The following is a 12,670-nucleotide window of genomic DNA, read 5'->3' on the forward strand; positions in this document are numbered from 1 at the left end:
AGAGTAATGTATATAGAGTTAAAGTCTCCACTACAGGCTTGGGTGTGGAAGGGTGGGTGTGGGAGAGGGGGGGGGGCTGGAGACACTACAGGTACCTCTGCCCTCGAACCCTTTGCACAGTTATGAAGGGTGTAATGAGGTACACTACTTCATGGGTTTGTAACCTAGTATAGGAGTTGATCATTTCGTACAAAATTTGTGACAGATTAATATCATTAATCAGATTAATCTGTGTCTATTCATGTTAACTGGATACAGTTCTAGTGTTAACAGTTACACTATAGTATTATATAGTTGACTGTACAGTCTAGTATCTGTGACATCTCTTTCTCATGGAGTCGCATTAATACTAAACTATGTAGTTTCTAATTAAAAATACACTAGCCTCCTACTCACATTTTACTGTACAGCTACATAAAATGTACATGTATGCAACCCACATCATGTTTTACTAGCAAACTGTTTTTACTAACTGATATGATTTACACTGTTTTCATATGCAACAGGCCTGCTTAAATGGGCTCACGCAGAGTTAATGGCAATCTAACACAACAGAAACGTAACTACAGTTTAAACACGACAACGACGACGCAGGAGAAGAATGCACGATTAATACATGCACATGTTTTCGAATTGTATGTATGTGAAGCCTAGATACAGTTTCACATTTTTTTTTTACCTGTAGTGTTCTATAAATTTATGAAAACAAGTATGAAAATAATTCAAACAATTAATGTATACCATCTTATATGTATCTGAACTAACCTGAAATGCAACAGTGTTAAGTAAGTTTTTCCTTAGTTATTATTGCAGTTAAGACTATAATTAAGGATCTCAATCCCCCCCCCCAAAAAAAAAAGGGAAAAAAATTGGATGAAGAGTTTCTTCAGACTTTGTTTTTTAAATATAATCATTATAGACCTATGCACTGCCTGAATGGGAGAGCTATACTGGTCCACAGCTGCTGTTAACTACTATCAAAGCTCTATACATATATGCATAGTCTTTACAGAACATTGTGAAAGTCTGTCATTAAATCCATAGACTGCACAGTTATCAGTGCCAGCTTGGCTTAGACTGTTGTTTCTTTGGAAATCATGCTTCCAGTCACATCCTGTTTTTGTGGGAAAAGGGAGAAAATGAGGGTATTAGATGAGGCCTCATCAAAAAAAAAAAAAAAAAAAAAAAAAAAACATTGCATGATATATTGTATATTTATAGCAGTCTGAACATATATGTTAACAGGAATTATTCAGACTATTTCTTAAAAGCACTTTTTCCTTAAAGCTGGCCAATACATAAACAAATACCTATGTGTGACTCCAAAGCTTAACATATAGGCTAGTGTACATATTGTGCATAATTTATGAACTTGAACAATGCAACCGTGTTAAGGACTGTAATTCGTTAGTTTTTACTGCAGTAAAGAATATCATTTCCCCCAAAAACCAAAAACCAATAAATCTACAAATTTGGATGGAGGGTTTCTTCCTTTGTGTTTCAATATTGTACATAATTTATGAGCTTAGGTTTATTCAGTGATAGGCAACTACAGAATGTTTAAAAAATTTCTTAAGGAGCAATTTTTACTAAATGTTTTATGACCGACGGGGCTATATACTGCCCTGAGGGATTGGGGTGGGGTGGCCTTGGTAGCCTACTGCAATGTAGGGGGTAGTTAGTGGGTTCCTTTCCGAGAAAACAAAAACATAAATATAATGTTAAGACCTTAAAGTGGTGCACTCTGAGGCATATATTTAAACCATAAATTTTCACCTGAGCCATTCATTGAAATATATATACAGCCTGAGATCTGTCAGCTGATGTACATCTTCCCACGTGAATTAAATGCTTTAATTTCAAGTCTTGTTTTGTCAGTGACCGTGTAAGTGCCATGTGACACACTTCAATTGCTTATACAAGAGGTACCTGTATGTTTAATGTGACTTTTACTTGGATCAACCACACAGAGAGAGAGAGAGAGAATTTGTGAGTCTAAAGATTAAACCCAGAACAAACATTTACCTACAAAAGACTGTACCATTCTGCCACTTTTATTGCCTAAGGAGGATTTCTTTGAATTTAATCACAAGCACTCTCTGGAAAACTGATGTTTTTCTAGAGAAACAGCATCATAAATAAATTATTTGACAAGCTTTGCCAGATTCTAATTCGCTGTCGATGTCATAAGTTCACAGGTCCTGGCACACCAACCTTGGCAGATAAAAATGAGCTGTAAATGTAACCTTTATATCTGTTGTTTCAGAGAAACTTCCTTCAACCCCCCACCCCCCCCCAAAGAAAAAATTCTTGCATGTATGGTTCGGAACTTTACAGCTGGAATCAGTACATCAAACAAACTCTTCCTTCAACTTATTCTGGTAAGTTCTTGAAACATACTGTCCAGCTCAGTTTACAACTTTCTGTCTCAAAAGAACAGTAAATCATACATTACTAGAACTAATTTGTAAAACTTTGTAAAAGCTCTGGGCAAAAACAAAAGGGGAAGAAAAAAAAGAAGTGAATTTTGCATATAATCACTAGAGAGCTAGAATTTTACTTCCTTCAAGCCATCAAATCTGCGAAAGTATATAGCATGGCTGATTTCCGGAGAGGCCAACGTATTCTAACGTTCTCTAATTTTGTTTGAATAAAAGTTCCATCCATAGCAGTTAGTCCTAAAGCAATTAATTATTACTGTATTTTCATTCGTAATTTCACGGTTCCAATCTACTGTAGGTTTACATCCAACTTCCACATGCACTGTCCCAAAAGTGAAAAAAGGGAAAAATCCTAAAATGGATGTGAGATCAATGGTTTAACTGCTTAAATTTATTCATGAAGAGCTGTCATGAAGTCGAAAAAGGCAAAAGTAAAAAAAGAAAAACGGGGTGAAAATACTGTCCATTTCCTCTACTTCTCACACAGATGTTGACGAGATCAATGATCGTCTTCATCGCCTATTCATTAACTAATATAATCCTGTGTCATAGTTTGAGTTGAATTATAAATTTATTTAAACTTCCATAACTGAAGGAAATTGGATATCAATCATCAAACCATGAATGATGATTATCAACTGAGGATGTTTTAAATACATTAAAAGTCTATCATCAAACATTTGAGAGTTATGCATCAATGACATGATACTGCAATGGGTGATTGACTTGGTAGTTTGCACATATACTTACATACTCGGGATCGAACCTCGCAAGTGTGACTTCCCATTCAGGAAAGATCCTGAGTTCACAAGGGGGGGAAAGAGATAACAGTGTGAACTCTCTGGGATCATGGGTCCACCCCCCCCCCTAGAGATTTCTGGTCACCTTCCCTTGTCCCTCCCACAGAGTGTTGGGAATCTACAGTATTAGGCTGGGGTGTAGTAGTATCTAGTATTATATTGTAAGTACAGTGGCTGATATTTATCTTGTAACCTAGTAGTTGCACATTGCTCATGCTTTCAAGTAGTTCCACCACTTATAGTCCTCAAATGTGAACATGTTTGGACTTTTATTGTCTCCCTGAGGTAAAACAATATCCACATTGAACTTGCAACATGTGTTCTCATATTTATGTGAATAAGGTGGTGTACTGATAAAAACTCCAAAATTGTTAGAGGTCAACATTGTTTTACTAGATACCAATAGATTCCACAATAGGTCATAAATCAGCTAGTCATGTAGAATAAACAGTCACATGTTTGTTGCAAATTACACACTGTATTTCCTGATGACAGTTACAATGCAAGATAAGATAGACTAGTCCATGGATGGAAGATAACAAAGACAAGTTAAGTTTATTCCACTGTATAATGGCTGACACATTCTACTAATGGTCTTGCTTGTACAATACACCTGCCATCACAATGCACAGATTTCAACTCACATTAAGATGAGTACATGCAGTTATGCATCATGTATATTATAATATGACTGCAGAAGAATTTCTGCAATCAGAGCTACCATAAAGCGTGTGTGGTTACGTAACAATTGTGACACGGATACATCTGTTAAATGAGCACATTAGTTGGTTGATGGGACAATTCCTGGTGATGTTTTGAAAATTTAATTTAGATGCATGTATTATTATAAAATAGGTTTGTATTTGAATTGTATACATATGGCTTAAAAATATGTACACAAGTTCAGAAACTGTATGTTACTGTAGCTATGTACAGTAAAATGCAGTGTTCACCACCACACTGGTTAAGGAAACGCACACACACTTGCATTGGTAACACTTGTACTAATAGGTAAGTGTTCATGTCTGCAGTCTATATACTGAAGAAAAAGGTGAAATATTGCACTGAATCCTAGCCAAATTATTTTCAAGTATCAACAAAAGCTTGCTTTTAAAGGAGTCAGTTCTGATGAGAAAACCACCAGATATATTATACCACTTATGCTGTCCAACTTGACCAGCTTACATTTATGCATTTTTCAGTGTTGACCATATGACTGGTCATCCACTGTACTTTAGCTTCCATGACTGAGTTAATCAAGCTCAGGAAAATGACCAGTGTCATCAGCAAAAAGCTATACCAAAGAAAAGATCGGCATGATTGTAATTAATGATGTCCCTAGGTATAGCACAGCTCTACTCATTAACAGTAATGATGAACTGAACGATATATGACAAACACCAATGAAAGGACTATACCTACAGTACAGGTTACAGTAGCTACAGTAAGTCCTGTATATTGGCACAAAACTTAAATTGACAAGAAATCCTAGAAATAAGTTCAATCCCTGCAAGCATGAAATGGATCCGTTCTTTAGTACAAATAATAGCTAAATCAGAATTGACTAGGTTCTATATCCAAAACGATTACAATGTAATCAAAAATTGAAAAAACAAACAATTGAAAAAAAAAGGTGCAATATAGGTAAATTATCGTTATTTACAACACTATCTGTTCAGTTACCAAATTTTACGATCAATTTAGTTCGCCCAAGGTCTGGATGGACTGTTGGGGTCTTAAAGTCATTGTCCCTTCAAAATGTCATACATGCTAAACCCTGACTATCTCAGATGGAGCCTCCCTACATAACAGTGAATGTAGATCCATTCATTAATATTAGGCAATCTGTCATACAATGAGTTCGATATTGATGCATTAGAAATAGCTTTTAGAAGATGATGGATTGTGAGTCATAAACTTAATTTACATATCATTTAAAAAAGCCAGTTTGAAAGGTCATAAAATCATACTCGTTGCAACAGAGCCTACGTGATCATCTAGGGATTACAGCATCCTTTCATCACACTTTCTATTTTCTCAGCACCTTGGATGAGACTACCTGTATGAGGCAGGCAATGCATGCATATTGCAGCATGTGGATCAGACAGAACAAAACCTACCTGAGAATTTATACATGTGCACATGGATCAGACAGACCAATGCCTGCCTAAGAATCTATGTGCACATGGATCAGACATAAGAGTCAATGTGCACATGGATCAGACAGACCAATGCCTACCTAAGAATAGTTTGCACATGTTTGGATCAGGCAGACCAACGCCTACCTAATGTGCCTATGGATCAGGCAGACCAAAGCTTATCTAAGAATCTATTTGCACATGTTTGGATCAGACAGACCAAAGCCTACCTAAGAATCTATTTGCACATGTTTGGATCAGACAGACCAAAGCCTACCTAAGAATCTATTTGCACATGTTTGGATCAGGCAGACCAACGCCTACCTAATGTGCCTATGGATCAGGCAGACCAAAGCTTACCTAAGAATCTATTTGCACATGTTTGGATCAGACAGACCAAAGCCTACCTGAGAATCTATTTGCACATGTTTGGATCAGGCAGACCAAAGCCTACCTGAGAATCTATTTGCACATGTTTGGACCAGGCAGACCAAAGCCTTCCTAAGAATCTATTTGCACATGTTTGGATCGGCAGCCCAATGCCAACCTGAGAATCTATGTGCACATGTTTGGATCAGACAGACCAAAGCCTACTGTACCTAAGAATCAATTTGCACATGTTTGGATCAGGCAGAACAAAGCCTACCTGAGAATCTATATGCACATGGACCAGACAGACCAACGCCTGCCTGAGAATCTATTTGCACATGGATCAGACAGACCAACGCCTAACTAAGAATCTATTTGCACATGTTTGGATCAGGCAGACCAAAGCCTACCTAAGAATCTATATAATGACTCTGCAGAATATTGGTGCACAGGAACACATTGGATTTATGCCAAGAGTCTCTGGCTCCAATTGTGGTTTTAAATGAACCAAGAGAAAGTTATCATGGCCATGTGGCACAACCCAGAGCCAGGTTGGGCCCAGGACAATGATGTCACTGGGCCCCTTTTCAGTGTTGATGGGACTTACAGTATGTGGCCTGCATGCAAATAGTTGCACTCAGACACACAGACAGACAAACAGGCAGACCAAGTTGTTCCTCAAAATCTACTTGACATTTTGTGCAAATTATATCAATGATTGCTTTCCTGCTAAGAAATCCATAAATGCAGCAATATCTGTGACAGACTTACCTTCTGTGAAGTCACAGAGCCCACTTTCACCGCCTGTGAAGAAGAAAGAAACAGAAACATACAATATATAAACATAACAACTGAAAGAGAACCCTCGAAAGAGACCAAGAAAAAAGAAATGAAAAAAAAAAAACAATAAAAAGAGGGAGAAAATGCAACAGTACATAGATTGACAGTTTGAAGCATGCCCATGCTCATACAGTATGAGCTGTTGATAGTGAAATCACTACACCTTACTTTTGCTTATAAATAATATCTTGTTTTCTCTTTTACTCATTGCTTTTACTCAATCTTTGTAAAAAAAAAGAAAAAAGAAAGAAAAGGAAACAAAAAAAAGAAGAAATATTGAATGTTTACTTCAATTTGTTTTAGGTTGTAAACTGTATGTGACAGTCCTATCTAAAGGTCATCGATATTGGCACCATGGAAAGTGACAGACTAGAGGCTCTCAAGGGTACTCTCCTGGAATACAATTTTACAATTTATTCCGATAGATTGAGGGACTCATGTCCAATTTATAGAGAATTAAATGTATCACTGAGGGGGGGGGGGGGGGGTCTATTTGACTGTGTTTGCAGTAAAAAGAAAAGTTCATGCACTAGCGACCGTTATCATATTTTTCTAGCATATTGGGGAGGGGGAGGGGCGATTGTCTCTTTTACTTATGCCACTAGCAAACACAATAGGTGTCGATAAATTATGTACAGTATGCTTGGTTAGATTTAAGGCACCATGCTAAGACAGAAAAGCTGCAGCAATCATTTTAAAATCCCTTGCAGCTCAGCTGAATGTCAATGTCAAACAATGGAGATTATCTCAGCAGACCAACAATGGCTATTGTGTGAAATTTCACAGCTCACAAAAGATTTGCAATCTACACAGCCTGGCTACCAGATGCTGCTGTCTGCTCAGCATCCTACTTTTGACACAGTACAGCAGTACCTACTGTAATGGAAAGCACACTCAGAGAGTGAAAAATTCACATTTATAAGTATCTTTGGTCATTTCACAAATTGGTACTTAATCTATGTATATAATTGGTTAGCTGTGTTTTCGGCAGACCGTCCAGTAACTTTGGTAATTGCAATTTGCCAACGATGCAATCAAGTAAACGGTTTCATCTTGACCTGCAATAAGTAGCTCTGAAAATACACAGTGTCTCATTTTATTACTGACCACCTGAAGTATACCTAGAATTGAGTGCTTGACATCCCTCACAAGCCAAGGACAAGGCTTTCTCGGAGTAAGATCCTTAAGATAGCAGCACTGCCTACACTATTTTACAGACTGAGACCTCACCACCATAACTACTGTACCATCGCCAGTAGACTCAAATAACCAGTTGACTGACACGGCTTAACCTGAAGCCTGTCCTGGCCGAGCATTGTCATCTGCCTTCTTTCTCGGCAAGACAACAAAATTGGCTTGTTAAAAAAAATGATGGTGGTAAATAATAAACTTGACAGAACCATTTATTGGAAAGCTGGAGTTTCCAGCTGAGAGTTGTCTGTTTTTCAAACTAATTTGGTTCAATCTGTTGAAGTTTGCAGTGAAGGAAAGTTGTTTTGATATGAAATGACTGATCTGGGGATGACTGGCATGTCCCTATCTGACTGTAGGTATGTTTGGTCATTGACCTTTACAGACAAGGTATGATAGCAAAGAAACAAAAAACAATTTAAATGTCATGTATACAACAATTATTACTGCAGGGGAGGAGGGGGGGGGAGGTCATTCCATGAGGTTTGGGTCACAATGGATTTTGGGTGTATTTCTGCATGTATTATAAACCATGCTTATATTTTACAACACGATCAAATCAAGCTGTTTTTGGTTTTGGAACAGAGAGTGAAAATGCTACAAGTTGGATATTTAATAAACAGTGATGTGTTTTTCTTGTGATTACAGTGTTGTCATTCATAAAAATTAGCAAACAAATTATGTTTTGCAAAGCTAGGGGCCAAATTGAAAGGAAACTTGTGTCAAAGCAAATAGAGCATTTAACCTTTTAGCATGTAGTATCATAATAGGTTGAAAGAATATTACCTTCCAGCAGAGGGTGCATGTGAAATGTCACATGACCAGTGATTTATGACAAATATAGATAACACAATAAAATTAATATTATTAATGGACTCCCTCTAGACAGCTAGCATTCCATTAAAGGGATAGCGTAAAGTAACCCCACATATTTTTCAATAGATAGATAGATAGATGTAGATATTGTATGCTAAAATATCAAAAGAAAAGAAGCTACTGTTCTTCTTAAAATACAATTATGAAATTAAATATTAATGTAAAATATTACTGTATTTTTCATGATGTTGAAAAGTTTGGGAAAAACTCTTTAAATGTTCTAATTATGTTGTCTTACTGTACTGTATGCAGAATAAACATGTTATCTTTCTCAGAATTTTGCTTTTAATTTATTTAGTGTAATACCCTATATAATTTAAAACAAATATATATTAAAAGTAATTAATGAACCCAAACTTAAAAAAAAAATTGTTCAAAAATAGCTGAGGTGATTTTAATCAAATTACAAAATATGATACAGAGCACCCAAATGCTGTATGAATTCAGTTTTATATGCATTTAAGTCCTGAACTCTACCCTTCAAATCACTGTTCATACAGCTCTATAAACTGTGGTTCTATATTGTATGTTGTTGGCAAATCTGCCAATGGCACACTGTATATGGACAGCTAAAATTGGTAAATATTGCAGCTTTTTTCCCCAGGAAGTGGAAGAAAAAAAAACATTGTACATGAGGTTCACAATACTTGATATTGATTTTATGGTGAAGGGTATTTCGTGACTAACTGTTGGCTTTATGCTTTATGTGGATGTCAACGATTACACATGAAAAGAACAAAACCTCTTAACAAAAGTAGATTTATGCATTAAGATGGTACTGAGGCTAGCATTCATGACTAACATACATGTACACATTTGTAAACAAATTAAGCGAGAAAGCAAAAGGCATTGTTGTATATATACAGGATGCTATGTCAACTAACCAGATACAGTTTACAACAACAGCAAGTATTTGTATAAATCTGTGTATTTTTACAACTGTCTGAACAATTGTACCAACAGTTACCACCTTCGACACATGAGATTGTAAGTACTTTAAAGGTTAGCTGATATTTATAATTCCTTGCAGAGAAATTAGCCAAGGTCATGAAAATACTGAAAATGTGCAGATTTGTACACTATACGTACCTACATACTTTTACTTTTTTTTATGCTCGACCTGTATGAAGACTTAGAATGTATAGATATTCAATAAGAAGTACAACAAAACAGAGACCTCCATGTGTCACACTTGCTCAAGACAATATTAAACAAACATCCCCCCACCCTCCCCCCCCCCGAAAAAAAAAATAATAACAAAAAAAAAATAATAATGATAAATATATTGAAACAAAATGCAATATCTCAAATTTATGGTACTTTAAACTAGTTAAGAATCTATCCCCTTGAAATAATGAGCTGTTACACAGAGTTAAGTTAATCGAAAAAAAAAAAAAACAGGTACACAGAAGATGTCAGAAACAAGAGAACAATTGTTGATTAAAACTGATAATAAACTTTACAGACTTCACTTACTAAAAATATCCAAGACTTACCGAATATTTGTACTTGCTACTGAACATTCTTTAAAGTAAAAACATGTCCTTCTCCCTCAATGGTGTGAAATCAAAACAAAATGATACAATCATTTGGGAGATATATATATATACAGATATATCTATATATCTTATGAAGAGCAAATCAATAAACACTGCCAGACAATGAAGAATGTGATTCCTAACCGCTGAGCTTGTTGTTCGTGCCCATACCATGAACTACTGTAGTCTGAAAATAAATTGGTCACACTTGAGCTTGACAACAGGTGCAGTAGAACAGTCCATTATGCATGTAGGGATAAAGTACTTAACTAACAATGGGGTAGAAGGTTCTTTACCTTCAAGGCAGCTACACAGTGTAGTAGGGAATCTATGGATTATCGCTTTGTTCTACAAAATGCATCCAATTTTTACCTTAAACCACAGACAAAAGGTTACCTTTTTGCTTTATTTCCTATCAATCCTTCTGTTTATATTTTGTGTGTGCTTTTTTCTTCTGTATGCAAATTTATTTTTGTTCTTGGCCTTCATTTATAGTAATTTGATAAAGTGCAGCTTTAAAACAGTTTTGTGTTTACCACCTAAAGGGAAAATCTCTAAAAAAGAATTTGTTCAGAAATTCATTGTTGTGGAAAAAAAAGGCTTGGAACGGTACTGTACAGCTTTTGATATAACCACAATCCAAGGATAAATAAACATATTAACCATTTTTAGTTTTTTTCACAAACAGCAGAGTTCACACCTGCTACAGAAATTGGACTGATCGGTTTTGACCTACAAAAGGAGACTATTTGGTAGGGGAAACAAAATACAATAAAGAAGGCATTCAAAATTGAGCAATTCTAGGTGAAAATTTACAAAAAATGGCAAAGACGTGGAAGATACATACACTATACATGAAGAGCATTCCCCATCTGTGGCAATTACATTAACGGCACAGTGCGCACACAGCAATCTAAATTTCATGCTGGCAATCCATGTAATAACATTCAAAAATGTTGTATCTTGGTTATCAATTTCATACTCGACTGTCATGCAGACTTACTGTATGCATAGAATTATGGAAAATCAACCACACATGCTCTCCGACTGTACATGCGATACAAAACTTCAGACAAAATCCGTTGCTAGGTTACTTCATTAATTATACATTTTGCTTTCTCTACAATCATGACGCGTATCTTTTTCACATCTTAGAACCGTTTTGTTTCTTAGAACCGGTTTTGTTTTAAACTTGTAAGTATTTTTGTTATTTATTTTTTTACCTGTTTATTTATTTATTTATGCCAATGAACTGATAAAACTGTTGATATTTGATTAACATCAGGTTCCAGTTGATCCAACTGTCAGACAGGCAGGCTCCTGGAGTTGCATAATCAAAATGAATGTCGTTTTAGTCATTTCGTTATCGAAAAATGATTATGTTTGTAAACTGATGTTCTCTGTCGATCAAAAAGTATTGAAATAGGAATAAAACATGAAGAAAAAAATAAAGATAAACAAAAAAGGAAGAAAAACTTTCATTGTTGTATCTGTTGAACTCTAATCAATATGCAACCCACCAGACAGTTTCAGTAAGAGCAGGTGTGACCAGTGCAGAGCCAGAAAGACTCAAGCCCGCCCTGCCACCTCCCCCCTCCCCCCGGGTCATGAAGGATCCTGGGATCACTTAGGGGCCACAGTGAAATTGATCACATAGGTTACATTCACAATATATACACTTATAACAACTTAAAATACTTAAAAGAGTGCAAAACAGGGGGGGGGGAAGGGAGGGGGCTGTTTCAAAACCTGGCTCCCCATGCATCTGAATATTATTGTTGTTATTTGTGCATATGCTTCCTGGTTAGTTATGAAAGTTGAAGTTTTCTGCATAGGATTATAGAACTAATAAATGAACAGTATAAAAAAGCATTACTTAACCAACATTAAAATTGCCATACGGCTGTTTTACAGTATATTTTTGGGTGCTAGCATAGCAATATGAATCAGTACAACCTCTTTAAACTTGTTTTACAAAAGTTTTATTAAATTATGTATATCTGGTTGGCCATCAGTTCAAATCAGATATTGTTGTTATTTGTGTACATAGCTTCCTGATTAGTTATGAAAGTTGAAGTTTTCTGCATAGGATTTTAGAACTAATAAAATGAACAGTATAAAAAGCATTACTTAACCAACATAAAAATTGCCATACAGCTGTTTTACAGTATATTTTTGGGTGCTAGCATAGCAATATGAAACATTACAACCTCTTTAAACTTGTTTTACAAAAGTTTTATTAAATTATGTAAATTTTGCTAGCCATCAGTTCAAATCAGATATTGTTGTTATTTGTGCATATAGCTTCCTGATTAGTTATGAAAGTTGAAGTTTTCTGCATAGGATTTTAGAACTAATAAAATGAACAGTATAAAAAGCATTACTTAACCAACATAAAAATTGCCATACGGCTGTTTTACAGTATATTTTTGGGTGCTAGCATAGCAATATGAATCAGTACAACCTCTGTAAACTTG

General features: G+C 35.7%; 1 protein-coding gene across 4 annotated transcripts in view; it reads right to left on the minus strand.

The window, feature by feature from the left end:
- Window positions 1-12,670, minus strand: part of LOC139974066 (ADP-ribosylation factor GTPase-activating protein 1-like) — a 59,158-nt gene that overhangs the window by 28,824 nt on the left and 17,664 nt on the right. For 3 of the 4 annotated variants that reach the window (XM_071980983.1, XM_071980982.1, XM_071980980.1), the window contains exon 8: window positions 6,520-6,552. The exons of the other annotated variant lie outside the window; for it this stretch is intronic. In XM_071980983.1, the coding sequence (XP_071837084.1) occupies window positions 6,520-6,552 (33 nt within the window). The remainder of the gene's footprint in view (window positions 1-6,519; window positions 6,553-12,670) is intronic. 4 annotated transcript variants of the gene reach the window in all.

Source organism: Apostichopus japonicus, chromosome 9, assembly GCF_037975245.1.
Source record: "Apostichopus japonicus isolate 1M-3 chromosome 9, ASM3797524v1, whole genome shotgun sequence".
Classification (NCBI taxonomy): domain Eukaryota; kingdom Metazoa; phylum Echinodermata; class Holothuroidea; order Aspidochirotida; family Stichopodidae; genus Apostichopus; species Apostichopus japonicus.